The sequence below is a fragment of the Mustela nigripes genome, chromosome X (assembly GCF_022355385.1).
Source record: "Mustela nigripes isolate SB6536 chromosome X, MUSNIG.SB6536, whole genome shotgun sequence".
Taxonomy (NCBI): Eukaryota; Metazoa; Chordata; class Mammalia; order Carnivora; family Mustelidae; genus Mustela; species Mustela nigripes.
In genome coordinates this window covers 13,416,644-13,433,361 of record NC_081575.1, presented here as the reverse complement: position 1 = coordinate 13,433,361, position 16,718 = coordinate 13,416,644, and the positions used below count along the sequence as shown (strand labels likewise).

The window sequence follows — 16,718 nt, the reverse complement described above, 5'->3', positions numbered from 1 at the left end:
CCCCCAGGCCCCTGCATAACCCGCCATTGTGCACATTTTAAAAAGCGTCTGTACTGCAGCTCCTTCACTGCCGTCTGTGTGTAGTGAGTGGCGAGCCTACATGTTGGACCACTCACGGGGGTCCTGTGTTCTCTCCAAATCCAGTCGGCCACCAAATCCTGATGATTCTACCTCTGAAACAGCTCAAGAGTACATGTCCCTTTGGCCAATGCCACGGCCAATGCCCTAAGGCAGCCCTTAGTCATTCCTCACCAAGACGATTTTCAGTAAAGTCCTAATAGATTTTTTTTTCTTTTTACTTGCCCATGTCAGTAGTCCTCACTTCCTTATTTTTGCTTCCTCCTTAGGTCACCAACCAAACCCATTTTCTCTTTGGTACTTCGCACTTAACAGAACTGCCTACAATGTTTCAGCGGTAGAACTGCCATGGTTTCATGTAAGAGCAGTGTGATCCTCTCTCTTTTGATGAGGCATAATATTTCCTGTCACTTTTTGGTCACAACGACACAAGATGCAGATATTACTAAGACAGATTCTATCCCGATGGCATCTGGGCACCATACTTGAAATGATAACGAAATGGGTGATCAGCATGGGGAAGGCACTCCAAACCACGACCCAGGAGGAGTAGTAAGAAGTAGAAAATCTATCCTGGAGAAAATTCAGACTCTTTGCTGGATCTTTTTCCCTATGTGAACTCCAGGGTTCAATGATGTCAATCAGACATTCTTCCTCCTTAATGAAAACACAGTTTCTTTTCCTTAATAGGAAATACTCACTTAAGGTTCCTTTTCCTTTAATGGGAAATGCTCACTTAAGGTTCCTTTACCTTAATGGGAAATGCATACAAAGTGTCCCACATTTCGCTCTCAGCTTGCCCATCACAGAGAGAAAGGAAGCCCATGGATCTACAATGCTGATTCCTCCTGGGAAGTCTTCTTTAGAAATGAGCTCATGTTGGCATTTACCTACTTGCCAAAATGATGGTCAATTCGAACGGTAGGCTGTGAATTTTTGACATCAGTTCCTTAAATGTAATACCAAATGCCCTCATTTTCTTGAGTGGCGACACCTGACATATTACTTAACATGACTTTTTCCTCACTCTAACTTAAAAGTTATTGCCAAAATTAAAATTATTGTTGCAAGATTTAAAAACATTCAACCTTCTGGATTCTTGACCAGTAATTACTTCCTAGTGATAAGCTTCTGTCCCGTCTGGTATTCACCTTCCCGAAAGTACGCTTCGTATATTCCATTCCCTCCCATGCCTGCACAGTGGTTTCAGAAAACAAGCATTTCTTTCATTAAACACCTACCTTTGTATCTGGCCCTGTTGAGGCAGTCTGTGGATCTAAATGAGGTTAATTAAAATCCTACATTATTACATTCTCTTACCTTAACTCACAGATCTGAAGAACAAATCCTCTTTCCTATCCTTTATAATAAGAGCAATGTATTAATGAGCGACAGATTTCACGAATATAGTGATAAATCCAAATTTTGCCTTTGTAAAAATCATAAAGCCCCCGCATTTATTCAACAAGACCACTGCCGTGGCCTGATAAGAAGCGGACAGTGACCAGGGTTCTGCTGGTGACGGATCGTCTATGGTGACGTGAAATGGACTAGCCGGTTTGCCAAATGAATGGGCCCTCTGTGGTCTGCGTCTTCTCCCACCTCTTTCCCAGCCTGGCCTCTCAAAACTGGGGCTATGACACGTCTGTCAACAGTCTCTCTACACACCTGGCTTTGCAATAAATTCAGGGAACAGGCAAGAGCACAAGTATTTATAGATTAACCACTCAGGCCGACTGGGGACCAGGTTTCTCCAGCCATGGTAATAGCCTCCGTGAAGGTTATCTAGTAGGAAGTCTGAAAAGCAGTTCTCTCCATTTTAAACATCCTACCCTCTTCTGAAAATATGTGCAACTTGAAATGAAGATTACAACGTATTCCTAGATTAAGTGGTCTCCTGTAATCGGGAACTAGGTCTACTGGTAAGAATGAAATCCTCGCTCTGAGAACTGTACTGTTTCTGCCTGTATTTAAATGTGAAACATATTTTTAAAAAGCTTTCTAGTTTGGCCTTGCATTCCTAACTGAATTGTTGTCTATGTTGTTTACATATTTCCTGGGAAAAGCAGGAATTTACACACAGGGAGAGGCTGAAATGTGCCTGAAGGAAAAAGGGTAGAGACAGCAAATGTGACCTAGTTGAATGGAAGATAAGGAACAGAGATAGTTGCAGAACCGTCTTTCATGTCCTAGAGTTCATTTCAGGAAGAGGTCTCCTTCGTTTCTTTAGGAGGAAACATGGATACATATATACTGAATTGCCAAGCAGGACAGCAAGACAGAACATTCTATGATATGCTATGTAAACTAATAACCCAAATGTCATCATATGCGCAAAAAAAAGTTTAGTGGGATCTTTGATTTTATACCAAAAATGTTAGCCTCAAGGGATTAACTAGCAATAGACAGAACTTTCCCTGGAAGTTGATTTGTCCTTTCAAATGAGATCTTTCCATCAAAAACATTCTTCCTCATCACAGAAATCTGCAATAACACATACACAACATGTTTTATTTCACATCGGATGAAACCCGATGCTCAAAGCAGGAGCACCGCGAAAGGCTTACCGAGGTGTATAGGTATCCCTCGCTGTTCATTGCCAAATACAGCTTGGTTTGAACTCCTTGGATAGCCACCACTCGAAGACCCACAGGGATGAGGTTAAACAGAGCTGGAATCAAAAAGAATGCGAAAGCGATGTTATCATTCTGAATTCCATAGCTTTACAACGTTCCCGGCAGGTGTGGCCCTCCACACCTGGGTGCTGGGTAAAACGATGTCTGTGTATTTACACATAGATAGATAGGGCCTCTTCTCCCTTTTAGTGTGCTCGGTGTCTGGCTACAGTTACATGAGTGGGGCTGTGCCATGGCCACATACTGTTAGACACCCTGGGGAAATGGGAGACAAGCCCGTGGTTTGTGTAGTGTCTGTCGGAAGTAGGGAATCCCGATGCTGTTGGAGAGCTACAGTTTCAGGAACTGGTCTATATATTAAATGGCTTTATCCTCAACGAACTATTTTAAACCGCTCCCCTAGATGACAGCTAAAATTCACAGACATGGTTATGATCTACCAGTTGGGGAGAGATTCCTAGAATCTTAGAAAAGATACTAGTCTAACTCCCTCATCTAAATTATCTGTATTATTTCCAATGCAACAACCCAAAAATAAATCCGGGCCTTGGGGAAAAAAAAAAAAAATGTCATTTTGTAGTCTTATGTTCCCAGAGTAGTATTTCAGTATTTCTTAAAGAACCAACATTTCCCAAGATAGGGTTGGGGGTGGGGGGGGGGCAGTGCCTAGCTTTTCGCATCTAGTAGCAAAGGTGAAAAGAATACCAATAATGAACTTAAGAGGTTTGTTTGTTTATTTAGCAAAATAGTTGTAAGTAGGCAGCCAGCTGGTACCAAAGAGGCCTTCATTTCTCCATTTGAAGGTTTGATTGCGTGAAACTTACACCCAGCCTCTCCTCACAATCACACACCACTCACTGGAGAAAACCAGTGGGCGTCCTCCCCCTACCAGCTGTCTACTCCCTCCTACACTGCGAATAAAAATAAAACAGTACATTTTTAAAACGTAGTGCTTGCCACACACATCTTTTGAAGCTAGCCTGTGCACCTTTCAAGAGTCATAGACCAATGTTGATGATTGTTGCCTTGGTGTGTAAGTTTACTGAAGAGGATACATTGGTCTGCTATCATTTCTGTGAACAAGAATGTAAAAGAGTCACCATGGGGGTAAGAACAGCTTTTCTGAGATCTCTTACCTTGATGCCTATCTATCCTGCTGCAGTAGGGGGGGCAAAATATGGGTGAAAAATATTAGGGAGGAACTGAATACTCCTTGGGGGAGCCTCCAATGTATATTTCCCTTAAAATCAGGGTGTTACCAGAGAGGAGCGAGGACATATTGTACAGTTCAAAATACAAGTGTTCCCACCACATGCCACTGATGGCACCTCGTTCAATGCTCATCGTATTAAAAGCTGTGCCCTTCTGTTATGTGAGGTAAAGGAAAGCGATCGCACAGATTGCAAGCCAGGATCGCATGCTATATTTGACAATGCAATGCACAGGAAAGGAGTCTGTCTCTTTGCTTATGTATGTATCTCTTTCTGTTGATGATGCCTTGCTCGCAGAGGTGCTCAACACACATCTGCGGATTGACAGCAGTCGGAATGGTGACAACATGACAATATGATACTTTTGGAATGCGACAGTTCACTATCCCATTACATAAAAGTTCTTGTTTAAAAAAAAAAATCTGAGATCTAAAAAACCAACCGAAAACTTCCATATGGGTTTGGTGTAAAAAGCCATTACCACAATGTACCACCAGACAACTAGAAAACCAGCCTGTGTCTGAATCCTAGTTTAGTTATAGTCATAGAGGACAGGGAGTGATAAATAAAATTCAGAACTGTGTCTAGAACCTCGTTTATCACAACACCGAGAGCCTCCGTAGTTCTCTTAATGCAGCTTGTAACAAGCAAAAAAAAAAAAGGTAAGAAGAGAGAGAAAAAGATTTGATCTTCACCACGTGCCTCAACATCTCTGGTGTGGGTTTTAATGAGCAATAAAATGCTTGAATTCCAAACATCAGATAGCAGGAGGTAGAAGAGAAGCAAAATCCATCAGTAATCCATGCCGGGGACTATCTATTCCTGATTAATGATGTTAACTATAGAGGAGAACATGAATTTTTCACTATGCACCATAAATTTCTGTGACACCCCATTCAAAAACAAAAATCAGCACTCTAAAACAAAACAAAACTGAAGGCAGCAAAAGTAGACAGCAGCTAGTCATCCTAGTTCAGTCTTTTCTTTTCTTTAGACATTCAAGATAGATCATAAACTGGGTTGGTTCAAAGTGTAAAGGGTCAGATAAAACAGTTTCCAGATAAAAACTCCAAGAAATTACATCAGGGGTAAGCTTAGGCAGATATTTTCCTATGTGCCTGTGTTTCTCTAAATCCGGAGTACTTCCTCCTGGACACAGGATATCATTTCAATTAGGATGAAACTATTCTACAAATGAGAAGAAAACAATTGATTTCATTTGTGTATCTAAAACACATTGATTAAATAGCAAAAATCTCTTATTCCCTTTCTGTCAAAGTTTCGCATAAGCTTTTAATAAATAAAAGGGCTTCTATTTCTTGTTTATTCTACTGTGTCTACATAAAACCAATTAAACTCCATCTACTACCTTGAAGGGACCATTTTCTCAGAGACATGCATAAGTTGACACTTAAGGTTTACTGGATACACACTGGATACACACATCCTTCTTCGTTAGCTGGGCTAAGGTCAATTTTTCAAAGGGAGCAATTAATAGAAGTGTATCTTACTGCAGACTGGGGAGACCTGACACACTGAACTAGTAACACTGCCTGAGATTCTTTTAAAATAGCCCTCAATGCACCCAAGGCAGATAATAATAAAACTGCGGCCACGAAATGTCTATCAACTTTTCCTTTTTAGGGGGAAATACATAATTTACAATGGCTGGTTTGCTCATGATGAGATTTTATTGAACTGACATCTACCCTTGTAATAAATTTATCAAAGGTCAGTTTAAATGCACAATATCAAACATACGTTTTTAGGAATAAATCTAGTTGGGTAAATGTGAACGAATATGTTTCATCATGATTATGCTTATCACCACAGAATGAAAATATCATCAAATCATTTTGAACTAAATGAGAAAAAAATGTCAGAAGGTACTAAAAAGTATTAAAAACAAAACAAAAAAATAAACACAGTATCAGGAATACGTGTTAAGGAAACACTATATAAACGAGTTACCTTTGAAGAAAAAAACAACTTGTATTCTTGTTCTTTCTATTCATTTAAAATAATTAATTAATGTCAAGGAAATTGCCGGGCTTTTGAGGAAAAAAAGAATAAATTTACATGGCTAGACTTCCATCGTAATGATGATCATGTGAATAACCATTTTAATCATGAAACAAGACTGTTTCCTGATGACTTATGCCCTACAATATCCTCACTGGGGAAGATTAGCTAGTCCCCTGGCCTCTGGTCGCATTTGGTCTGGGGAAGGGTCAAGCCCCATAGACCTGCTATTTCTTTTGAGGTCCTTTTCACTTGAATGCTTCATGTTCTGATAATCCTTACCACCGTGGCTTTCCCCCTTATTATTTCATTCTGCCTAAACACTGATTCTGATAATCAGGCTAACACTCGTTCAAGGTCTTGGAGTATCTTTAGTACACAGAAATGCCATTCCTATCAGTGAGAGGTATAAGACAACCAAAGGCAGAAGCTATGAATACACAGGAATTGAAGAGTAAAACCTACTACACGATTTAAAGCTCCACTGTAGGGAACAGAGTCTTGATTTACATACATATATGTGTGTGTGCCCGTGTGTGTGTATATGTGTGTAAGTGTGTGTTTATCCTAAAAGGACTGCCTAGCGTGTGATCTTGATACATTTGGCCCATTGCTGTTCACAAAACACAACCAATGCACTGATTGTAAAGTTTTTCCTTTTCAAGAAACGCATATGAACGCTAGAACCAAAATAATTTTTTTTTCTGATTTTAATGTAAGGAAGATGCTACAAATAGATGGGGAGGGGGAACTTGACTGGGTTGGGGGGGAGCTCATGGGCAAATAATCGTAAACTTCCTTTCAGTAATGCCCAGTGGACCCACTGTGCGGAAGCACTTATGAAAACAGACCGGCTCACAACCCCCCTCCCCCCAATTCCTTCCCTGGATACTGATCTGTACCTAAAATTTATCGGAATGTTTTCTAGCTGATCATTATGTACTAATGTCTGTTACACGATGATAGTAAAACACTCTATTCACACTTGACTAAGTTTTTCAAACAGAAGAGTATGCACAAAACATCTAAGATACTCACTGTAGAACTTGAACATCGCAAGAGTAACACAGCATTTTGCAAAAACAGTGAAGAACCATTCAGTATGGATGTTTCTTATTCCTGGTACCACCAGGGCTTTCTTCAAGGGTAATTAAAGGTGACTTCCTCTTGGGGTCATAGCTTGGCCATCAGCCCAGGAAGCATTATTAAAAGGTGAGAAACTCTTTTGACATCTCACATTGGGACCCCTGTCTATGGTTTGCTGTCTGCAGCCAACCATCTCTCAAAATGCTGCAGAGGACTCGTTAGTCTTCTCACTGGCTTTCCTTGCTGTCTTCTTAGCAGATCGAGGGGATGTTTCTAGGAAATTACCAAAGTCTGAAGGAAGTGCAATATAAATTAGGGAAAACAGAGAATGAATTGTGAGAACCAGGTGTTTTGGCCTCATGGAACAATTAATGGGTCTGCAGGAATCTTCCAATGGCAAGAAAACACCAATCATTAGGGAAAAGAGGGCTTCACTGTTTGTGAGTTTGTTTTGATGACTTCCAATAAATAAAAGCATAGTGATAAAGAGGTTATGTAACATCTTACAATCACATTATTTCACTAATTAGAAATAAAATTTACTTTATTTTTGATGTGTTTCCTTTATTAGGTTCACCGTGATGGTCCCAACTTGGTCTTTACTCAAACCATGGCTTAAAAATAAATAAATAAATAAAGCACTAAAAGAAATCCCTTCACCCACCTGTGGACGTATCTCAATTGTTAAAATCCCAATTAGTCTCAGAGTTATCAGTGTGTGTGGGGGGGGGGGGTGGGGGCAGAAGTGAAAGCTTGTAATGATGAATTATCATGACACAAAACCACTCCTCCCTCTTGGGATGAGACCGGTTCTTAAGAGTAGAGATAACGTGCTATTTCAGGATCAGTGTGTGGGTGAGTAAATTTTCTGTGGGAAAAAAGTAATAAAATCCAAAGGACAGCCATAAATCTATCCAGATTACCATGGAGATGACATTTGGATGGTTCTTCAGATGGTGTCAGCATTATTTGCTATAGTTCACTATTTTACATATTTTCACATTCAACTTCCCTTAGGTGAACCTGCACCAACAGTGTGGAAGTGTTGACTGTATTTTTGCCTTCAGGTGAGAAATTCACAAGGGTTGTTAATTTCAAAATAGTAATTAATCACAAAGAAAACATGCAATGTCAACAGGGCACTGGCTGGGAGATCCTATTTAGCTCACGGTCACTTACTGTAAGTGCTGTCCTCGTCTTTTGTGCCATCGATGGTTCCATCTGCCTGCAGCTGCAAGTGGTAACCTTGGCGGCTGTAGAGTTTGGTAACTATGCCCTTAAGCTGAGGCTCTGCGAAAAGAAGGAGGATTTGGATCAGTCGGAAAGTTGTGCTTATGTAGTTGAAAAGACTCAGAAGTCAAAATTCTGACTTCATTTACAAACTTTAGTGGAAAAGGTCACACCACAACTTTAAAGAGTCCTCTGAAAGGAAACAGGCAAACAAACTTCCAAGTTTCGGAGTTAATCTCCAAGCTGAAGAAAGCTTTGATTTCTACCTCATCACCTTGGTAAAGCCCTAAAGCTTCTGAGGGCAGCTAGTTTCCGAGAGCATGTCCCCTGGCTTACAGAGTGGGACTCTAGCTCACTGAGCGTTCGGAACAGGTCGGCAAATGGCACGTTCTGCCTTTTAACGATGTGCCACTTCTCATGAGGAAGGAGAGGGAGAAATACAAAGACAATTTCCAGTGGTTTGACAACCAGGGACCAAAAACACACAAAGACTTCTCTCAGCATTATCGCTCTTCAAAGAATTAGTCCGCTCCATTCTGAGAGCATTGGAAATGCATCAATAATCTGAAAGCCCATCAAAAAGGACTTACATTTGGAAATTGGAGCTGTGATACTAAGAAAAGGGGAGAGGAGGGGAAAAAATCCATTACCATACCCTATCGTGTTAATTATCCTTAGGGAAAAGGGAGGCAAAAAGAGCAGGGTGTTTGTTGGTGGGGAGGAAAAGGAAATTAGTTTACACAGCAATATGAGTATCTAAGCATGGGTTCTCAGTTACAATGATTTTCAATTATGAATCACCACAGATTTAATAAAGTACCTAATTTACCAACAAGAGCCATGCTATCAAAATTTTGCTTTTAATTGCATGCAGATACCTGCACCGAAATCATATGTATGTGATCATTCAGGCCACATAATCATGCTTTGCAACTGCTTCAGCCTCTTAAAAACAAGCCCGATTCACAGCGAATGCCTTGCAAACTTCGTGCAAACAGAAAATGGATGTCTGCCTTTCCAGTCCATAGTGTGTGGAACACATACAGAGAGAACAAATTGATGAGTAGGTCTGAAATTCAGTATTGTTTAGCTCGTTAAAAGTAAGAAAACAGCGTAAAGGATGCATTTGGGGAAGAACGGCCAAATAAGCTGTATGTTCGCCTTGAAGCTCTACCTTGACGCAACCTAACACCTAGAGCTGTGTGAAATTTCCCCTGGCACCGGGATACCGCGCTACTCCTCTCGCGGAATAGGTTCCAAAGGACCTACAAGCCGGCTGTGAGTTCCCTCTTCAATCCAGCATTTTAGTAGCAAGTAACCAGTTTCACGAGTCTAACCAGATCACTGAGCTCTTGGCCTCAAGGTTCTAGGAATCCACTCCCCCCTCTCCAGCAAATATTTCAAGGGTGCACCACAAGTCAAGTCTGTCCCGATAAGCTCAGAAGTGATCGAAGAAACAGAATGCCTAGAGAGCCGAAGCCCACGGCGTTTGGTGTGGGGGGCGGGGCGGGGGGCGGTGGAAGCCGGATCCGGGGAAGGAGGCAGAGCTGCAGGGGTAAAGGCAAAGGAGGGCTTCCCCGGGTTCCCTGGGGCGGGCGGCGGTGTCTGCCCAGCTCGGCGCCTGCAGTTTCCACGCCACACACACGGACACACACACGGCGGCCACGTCTGGGTCACGCGTGCCAGAGCCCCCGGACGTGCACACACGGGGCACGTCTGAAGCTGAGGGCGCCCCCCCCCCCCCCCCCCCCCCCGCCCCCCCCCCCGGGCGCCCCGGGGGGGCCGCGGGGGCCGCCCCCCCGGGGGGGCCCCCGGGGGGGCGCGGGAGGGGGGGGGGGCCCCCCCCCCCCCCCGCCGGCTCTGGTCCCCGGGCTCTGCGCCTGTCCCAGGGCAGTTGCAATGCAGCAAGCCAGTTACCGCTACGACCGCGGCGAGAAAACCATCGCTTCCCACGCACGCACACCGGCTAGGTGGCCGCATCCGCACCAGATGGGCCCCCGACAAACTCACCTACGCTTACATACACGCCCTCCAGCCCCCTCCACACTCGTAAAGTATGGGGGGGGGATCCCCAACCCACCCCAGCCCAAGACGGCCAAGCGCCCCTTCCAACCTGGTCTCCTTCTGCGCCTCTTCTTGGAGCCGAAGAGTTTGACCCGGGAAAAGACGTTTAACTTGTTTTTGTCGCAGCTGGTCTTGCCTTTGCTGGGGCTGCTGACACACTTGCAGGCGTTGGATTTCTCGCGCTCGCGGGCTTGTCTCTTCTGACGGATCAGCGAGCTGGCGATAGCCGCCGCCATGGCCACGACGCCCACCACCACCACTTCTTTGGCGGCCCCTCTCCGGCTTCGCCTTCGCCTCCGCCTCCCGCTCCTCCGCGGCGCGTCCGCTCGGTCTCGCGCCGCGGCCGCCCTCGTCTCCCCGGCCGGCGCTCGCCCGGGCTTCTCGGCGCTCGGCCCGTCAGCCGAGGAGGGGGCTCAGCATGCCGTCCGGGCTCCTGCGGCGGGGGTCCGGCTCCCGCGCGGGCGGGCGGGCGGCCTGGGTCCGAGCCGACGCCACAGCCCCGGGCCGGGATCGCGGCGAGACTGACGGCGGAGGCAGCGCGGCGCGGCTGCGTGCGCTCGGCCCCTGCGCCCCGAGGACACTGTGCGAGTCCAAGTGGCTCGGGTCGGAGTTTGGCGGCACCCCCCGCCCTGTGCCGCGCGGAGGGGGCCGGAGCGGGGAGGCGGGCGGAGGGAGCGGCGCGGGCGGGAGAGAGGCCGCGAGCGCGGGCGGCGGGAGGGGGGGGGGAGGCAGCGCGCGGGGGAGCGCGCCCTCGCCCTGGCCCCTCCGAGCCTCCGACTAGTCCTTGCAACTTCGGGGCCTGACGATCGGGAAAAGTTGGCCCGCGCCGGCTGGCCGACGGGGATCAAACAGGTAACGGCCTCGCATCTCGGCGGCGGCGGCGGCGGTGGTGGTGGCGGCGGCGGCGGCGGCGGCGGCTGCTCTGGGCGCGGCACAGGCTCTGCATAGCAATCCGGTCGCCGCAGGCACCCTCCGGAAGCGCGCCGCGGCCTCCCCGAGGCCCCCCTCCCCCGGCGGCCCCTCCCTCCCGGAGCCCAGCCCGCGGGCTCCCCGCCGCCCCGCCCCCCGAGGCCCCGGCCGGCCGCGCCGCCGAACACCTGTAGGGGCTCCGGCGCTGCCCCAGCGCCCGCGGCTCCCTGCCCTCCGCTTCCAGAGCGGAGCCGCGGGCTAGGCCGGGATGCAGGGGGCCCCGGGAGGAGGTCGTGGGGCCGGGAGAGCCGGGGCTTGCCTGGAGGTGGGGGGCGGTAGGGGAGGGGGCGGCTGTTTCCTTAGCTTTGGACTCTTAGCGGGCCACACTGCCCCGGGCTGGCGCCCCTGGGAAGCTCGCCAGATCCCCGCGCCCCCGCCCCGGTCTACGACCCACAACAGCCCCCCCCCCCCAACACACGCACACCCGCCGAGGCATTTCGCGCGGCGACACTTGCAGCCCTCCGGGAGAGAGGCCAGGGCTCGCAGATGGGTTCAGCCCTCGCGGCGGCGGCGGCGGCGGCGGGCACTGCAGAGCTGCGCCCGCACACCACGCTGCCACCCAGCGGTTTTCACTGACTTTCCATTACAGGCCAAGATGTGCGGTCCGAACCCCGCTTTCCCCCCCCCCCCCGCCCCAAATCATTGCTTTGAGAGCTTGGGTGGTGTACAGAAAGCGGTGTTGGGGAAACGCGGCGCCGAACCTCGTTATTGAAGCCCCGGCCCGATATCCGATCCCCTAACTTCTTTCTTTCTTTATTCCCTGCTCCTCCAGATCGAGCAGCCTCTCTCCCTCCAATTCAGGAATCAAGTCTGGCTTTTTGTTCGCCTCTCTCTCTTCACAGGTTCTGTCCTTTCCCTGTTCTATATTTTAACCTGGAGAAGAAAGAGGAGTTTCGAGGTCAAAAATGCAACAAAAAGAATGATCCATCCACAACCCCATCTTCAAAGGGGCGCTACTCTTTTACTTGATTTCTAACGCCAGAAAGGAAGCTGCCAAGAGTAGGGCTGCTTTGTCCGGGGGCTGCCAGTACACTCCTTACTGGACCTCTCCCTCCCCCACTTCCCAGATCTTTTCCAAATTGATACAGACACAAACAGAACCAAAGGCCCAGACCCCCGTCCTTCTTTTCTTGCCTGAGCTCCCAACTAGGAGACTCGTTCAGTCTTCTTAGCCCATCAGAGCTGTATCACCTGACCCTTCTGGAGATTTCCCTGCTCCAGAGAGGAAACTGCTGCCACCTCCCCCTCCCACTTGTCCCCAAGTCTTGAAATGTCTGTGGCCCTGTCGGAAGCTCTGATGCTGCTCTGCAAAGACAGGCTGGGGTGAAGGTTGCAGGGAGAGAGGTGGAGGGTGGCGGGAGAGTCGTCATTCTAACGGTCTGCAATGTTCTGCAGGTTAGTCGACTCCTCCGTGTGTCTGGCTTTCCCAAAAGCTCACGGAGGACGGGGTGCAAGAGAGTTTCAGCACCTCAAGCCAATTCGAGCAGCCACTTGAGACATTGATTCATAAGGGAAAAACCCTGGTTGGCTCCCGTTGGACTTCGAACGCCTTGAGAATCTGAACTGGGCCTCGGTCAGCACTACATTCCCCATCTGCTGGCACAGCTCCTGTCATATAGATTATGTTCAATAAACAGTTTGTTGAAAATAATTGATGAGTGACTGATTTACATTGCTTCTTAAGAGGAGCAGGATGTTTCCTGGCTCGGAATGAATGGGATTCATATTCCAGTTACCATGAAGGGAAATAATCTCATCAAAAGAGGCCTCAGAAGACGATGTGACCAGGGCCAAATATTTGGGGTGTGGAATGGACCTTAAGAGGTTTCTACTCCCTCTCAGCATGCTGTTACCTTCCACTGAGCCCCTGGGCCTCTAACGCTCTGGGACCTGTCTGCCCATAGACCGCAAGAATTTTCCTGTCTCCTAGCTTAAGAGAACTCACAGAGGCCTGTGGCTGGACAGGGATTCATCCCGGGGGAAGGCGAAAGAAAGCCATTTGACTTTGGGTCCATACTGTGCAATCATACTATCCAATCGGCTTAGCCATTAGTTAGTGGAGATTTCTCATCCTTTCCTAACTCCCATATGTATTTCACAGGTGCTTCTCAACTCAGACAAGAATGAATGTAAGTCTCAAATTCTCCGAGGAGAACTGTGCCCAAACCCCATTCACCTTAGGAAGGCAGAATGAAAGAAAGAACCACAGGCCACGCTAGAGAAGGGTATTTTTGCCTTTCCTTTCTGTCTTACTGCCACTCCACCAGTAGGATGGCATCTGAGGGGGAGAGTGAAGAACTTTCTTTCCACACTTATTTCCACAGTGTCTTTTTCTTCTGTCTTGCTTTCTTCCTACCAGTTCACACTGTACCCTGCTTAATCCCAGGGCTCCCATTTGCTCTGCGATGGTGGGTCCCCTCCCCTTTGTTCCTCCTGGACCTCCTCTTCCCCCTGCACTGCCCACCAAGCTCTCTCCTTAATCATGTTCAGGAGGAAAGCACCCTTAGCTGTTTTCAGCGGCCCCACTCACACAGAGTTCTAGCCTGGGTGACAGGAGGCATGCGTTTTTAATCCTGTCTCTGCCGCCAATCGGCTATGTGACCTTGGGTATGTCATTTCTTCTGCTGGGGCTACAGTTTTCCCATCCTGAAGGTCATCCTTCAGACAATCTTAATGGCTTTCAAATCGTATTCTGCAGAGCCCCGAGAGTGGGTGGAGGGGATGTAAGTTCCTTCACCTGTGGTTCAACAACAGCACCTCTGCTTTCATCTATTTTATATACCTGGGCTCACTGTATGATTTTTCTTTTTTTTTTTTTTTTTAAAGACCTATTCATTTATTTGAGAGACAGAGAAGGAGTGCACAGGCTGGATGTGGGGCAGAGGGAGAGGAAGAGAATCTCAAGCAGACTCCCCACTAGGTGCGGATGGAACCCAAGGACTTGGGGCTCCATCCCAGGACCCTGAGATCGCGACCTGAGCCAAAACCAGGAGTCGGATGCCCAACGCAAAGAACCACCCAGGCACCCTTTTATGATTTCTCATTTAGAAAAACAGCAAGAACGATTCCACTGCTAAAACCGAAACGGTTGAAAATCTCTGGATGAGATCTTCCTAAAAGTTTTTCTGCCTCTGAAGCCTACGATTTCTTTGTATGCGCCCCTGTCCCTGCTCCCTCTTATTCTTCCCCTCCTCATCCTCCCCACCCCTCCCCCATGCCCCTCTCACGCCACCAGAACATAAACCCTAAATTGGACTCCGGAGAGAACTACCACAAGTCTCTTTGGCTCCGTTCTTCACGGGTTCACTGGAGAACCAGGTTTTAGCGTTCTTTTCAGGGGGAGTTATTTGAGTTATCAGATTCTAGAATGCTGGTCGTTCTCTGCCAATCTCTTTTGGCAAGCCTCTGTGAAGAAGCTGGGGGGATCTGCTCTCAAGAGGCATCTCCAGGAGAGAGACAGAAACCCAAACAGATGTGACTGTGATGAGTAAAATGAGAGAACTCAGACAGCCTAATCAGGAGCAGCCTTAGTACCTTCTGAGCAGGAAGGAGTTGGCTGTCTTTCTGAAACTCTGCAAATGAGAGATTTCAAACACCCATCGTTCGTGAAGATAAACATAATTGGAGCCACTTGCCAGTTAGCTCTCCGTCTTCACTTCAGGGGTCCCTCGGGACCCCTCAGGGACCAGTTACCAGGGCAAGGACGGATGATGAGCTCAAACGGAGCAAAGGGAGACAGGTTCTAGTGCACTAAGGCCAAGCAACACGGGGATCTCACCATCCACCGGGTAGGGCAGCAGAGGCGGCATTTAAGAGACTGGGCAGCAAGTGCCAACCCTTCGTGTCCACCTAATTATGTACAAAAGCCCAGAGAAACGAGCGGACAGAAATACAAATGAAGAGATTAGAGAAAATCCATTAGCCACGGTTCTCGCCACTTAACTCCAAGCAGGAAGAAAAACACAATTTAAAGAAATCCTGTCAATGTCCCACTGGAATTCCAGGGACAGAAAGAGTGACTACTGTACCTGACACATTAATCAGCTGGCAAAGAGTCTCTCCTAGTCAGATCATTTGGGGGAATTATGCTTCAGAAATAAAGGTCTCCAGAACCAATTTTCTAGAAATGGATCGGCTCTCCTGATTTGCACTGCACCCAGATGGTGGCTTGGTCCCCACTGTGTCCTCTGTCTGGGATCATTCTCTAAATACTTCAGTTACAGAGTTTCCTGAAGCTACCTCTGCTTTATACCTAAAAGCAAATAAACAGGGCACCTGGGTGGCTCAGCCGTTTGAGCCTCTGCCTTCAGCCCTGGTCATGATCCTAGGGTCCTGGGATCGAGTCCCCTCTTGGATTCCCTGCTCAGAGGGGAGTGTGCTTCTCCCTCTGCCTCTACTCACATGCTCTCTCTCTCTCTCTCTCTCTTGCTCATTCTGTCTCTCAAATAAAATCTTAAAAAAATAAAAGCAAATAAATAAAATCAATGGGGGACACACTGATTAATTCTGATCCTTAAGAAAAATCCTATAACCCATATAAAAATTTTATTGTTCAGTCATAATTTATGAACATTAAAACCAAAGAGCACCCTGATGGTATTAATCATATCTATGAATTCAGCTGTTTGCCGTTTAATTAGCCGTAGCAGCTGCAGCATCAAGAGTTCAAGGCCTCTGATTACCTGCTTGGTCATTTAATCAAGAAAACCTGGAGAGAAGTATAGGCTTGCTGGGGTGGAGGTTTCTCCCTTGATCATAAAAAGAGAACACAAGGAAATGAGCTTAAGCTTCAGTATGTGGGGATTTAAGTTTTGTACAAGTAAAACATCTTTTTCAGTAAGGGCTGTTAAAAACCATAATTGAGGGACCCCTGGGTGGCTCAGTCGCTTGAACGTCTGGCTCTTGGTTTCCACTCAGGTTGTGATCCAACCTGGGAACCCAAGGTCCCAGGGTTGAGGCTGAAATAGGGCTCCGCGCTCAGTGTGGAGTCTGCTTCTCTCTCCCTCGCCCTCCGTTTCCCCACGCCAGCTCGAGTGTGCATTCTCTCTCTCTCTCTCTCTCTCTCAAATAAATAAATAGATACAAACTTTGAAAAACATTATTGAGTGCTGATTCTCCTATGGAAGTTTTATCAATACAACAGAAACGTTCTCTGTCTCAGTGGGTATGTGAGTTGTTTCCCGTGTCGGCTCTCATTCTGTTATTCAGACTGCACGATGATTAATACACCCATGGGCTACAACCAAGAAGTGGTCTCTGGAAAGGGGGCACCAACAACCATTATTGAGAAAGTTGAAGGTGCTGAACTTAAGGGCATGAGATAGTACCTTTGTCTTTGGAAGATCATACTGAGTGAACTTGGATCGTGTGAGTCAAGGCAGTCACAATCATTTCGTAAAGTTTGTCATCCAAGGGGTAGGAA

The 16,718-nt window shown here is 47.2% G+C and overlaps 1 protein-coding gene across 2 annotated transcripts in view; it reads right to left on the bottom strand.

Moving 5' to 3' along the window:
* FGF13 (fibroblast growth factor 13) overlaps window positions 1-16,718 on the bottom strand; it is a 193,413-nt gene that overhangs the window by 55,943 nt on the left and 120,752 nt on the right. The window contains exons 1-3 of one of the 2 annotated variants that reach the window (XM_059386042.1): window positions 10,377-10,976; window positions 8,213-8,323; window positions 2,646-2,749 (exon numbers count right to left, since the gene is read on the bottom strand). In XM_059386042.1, the coding sequence (XP_059242025.1) occupies window positions 2,646-2,749; window positions 8,213-8,323; window positions 10,377-10,563 (402 nt within the window). In that variant the 5' untranslated portion in view covers window positions 10,564-10,976. Of the gene's footprint in view, window positions 1-2,645; window positions 2,750-8,212; window positions 8,324-10,376; window positions 10,977-16,718 lie in introns of those variants that run through there. The other variant, XM_059386043.1, reaches the window with a different exon arrangement.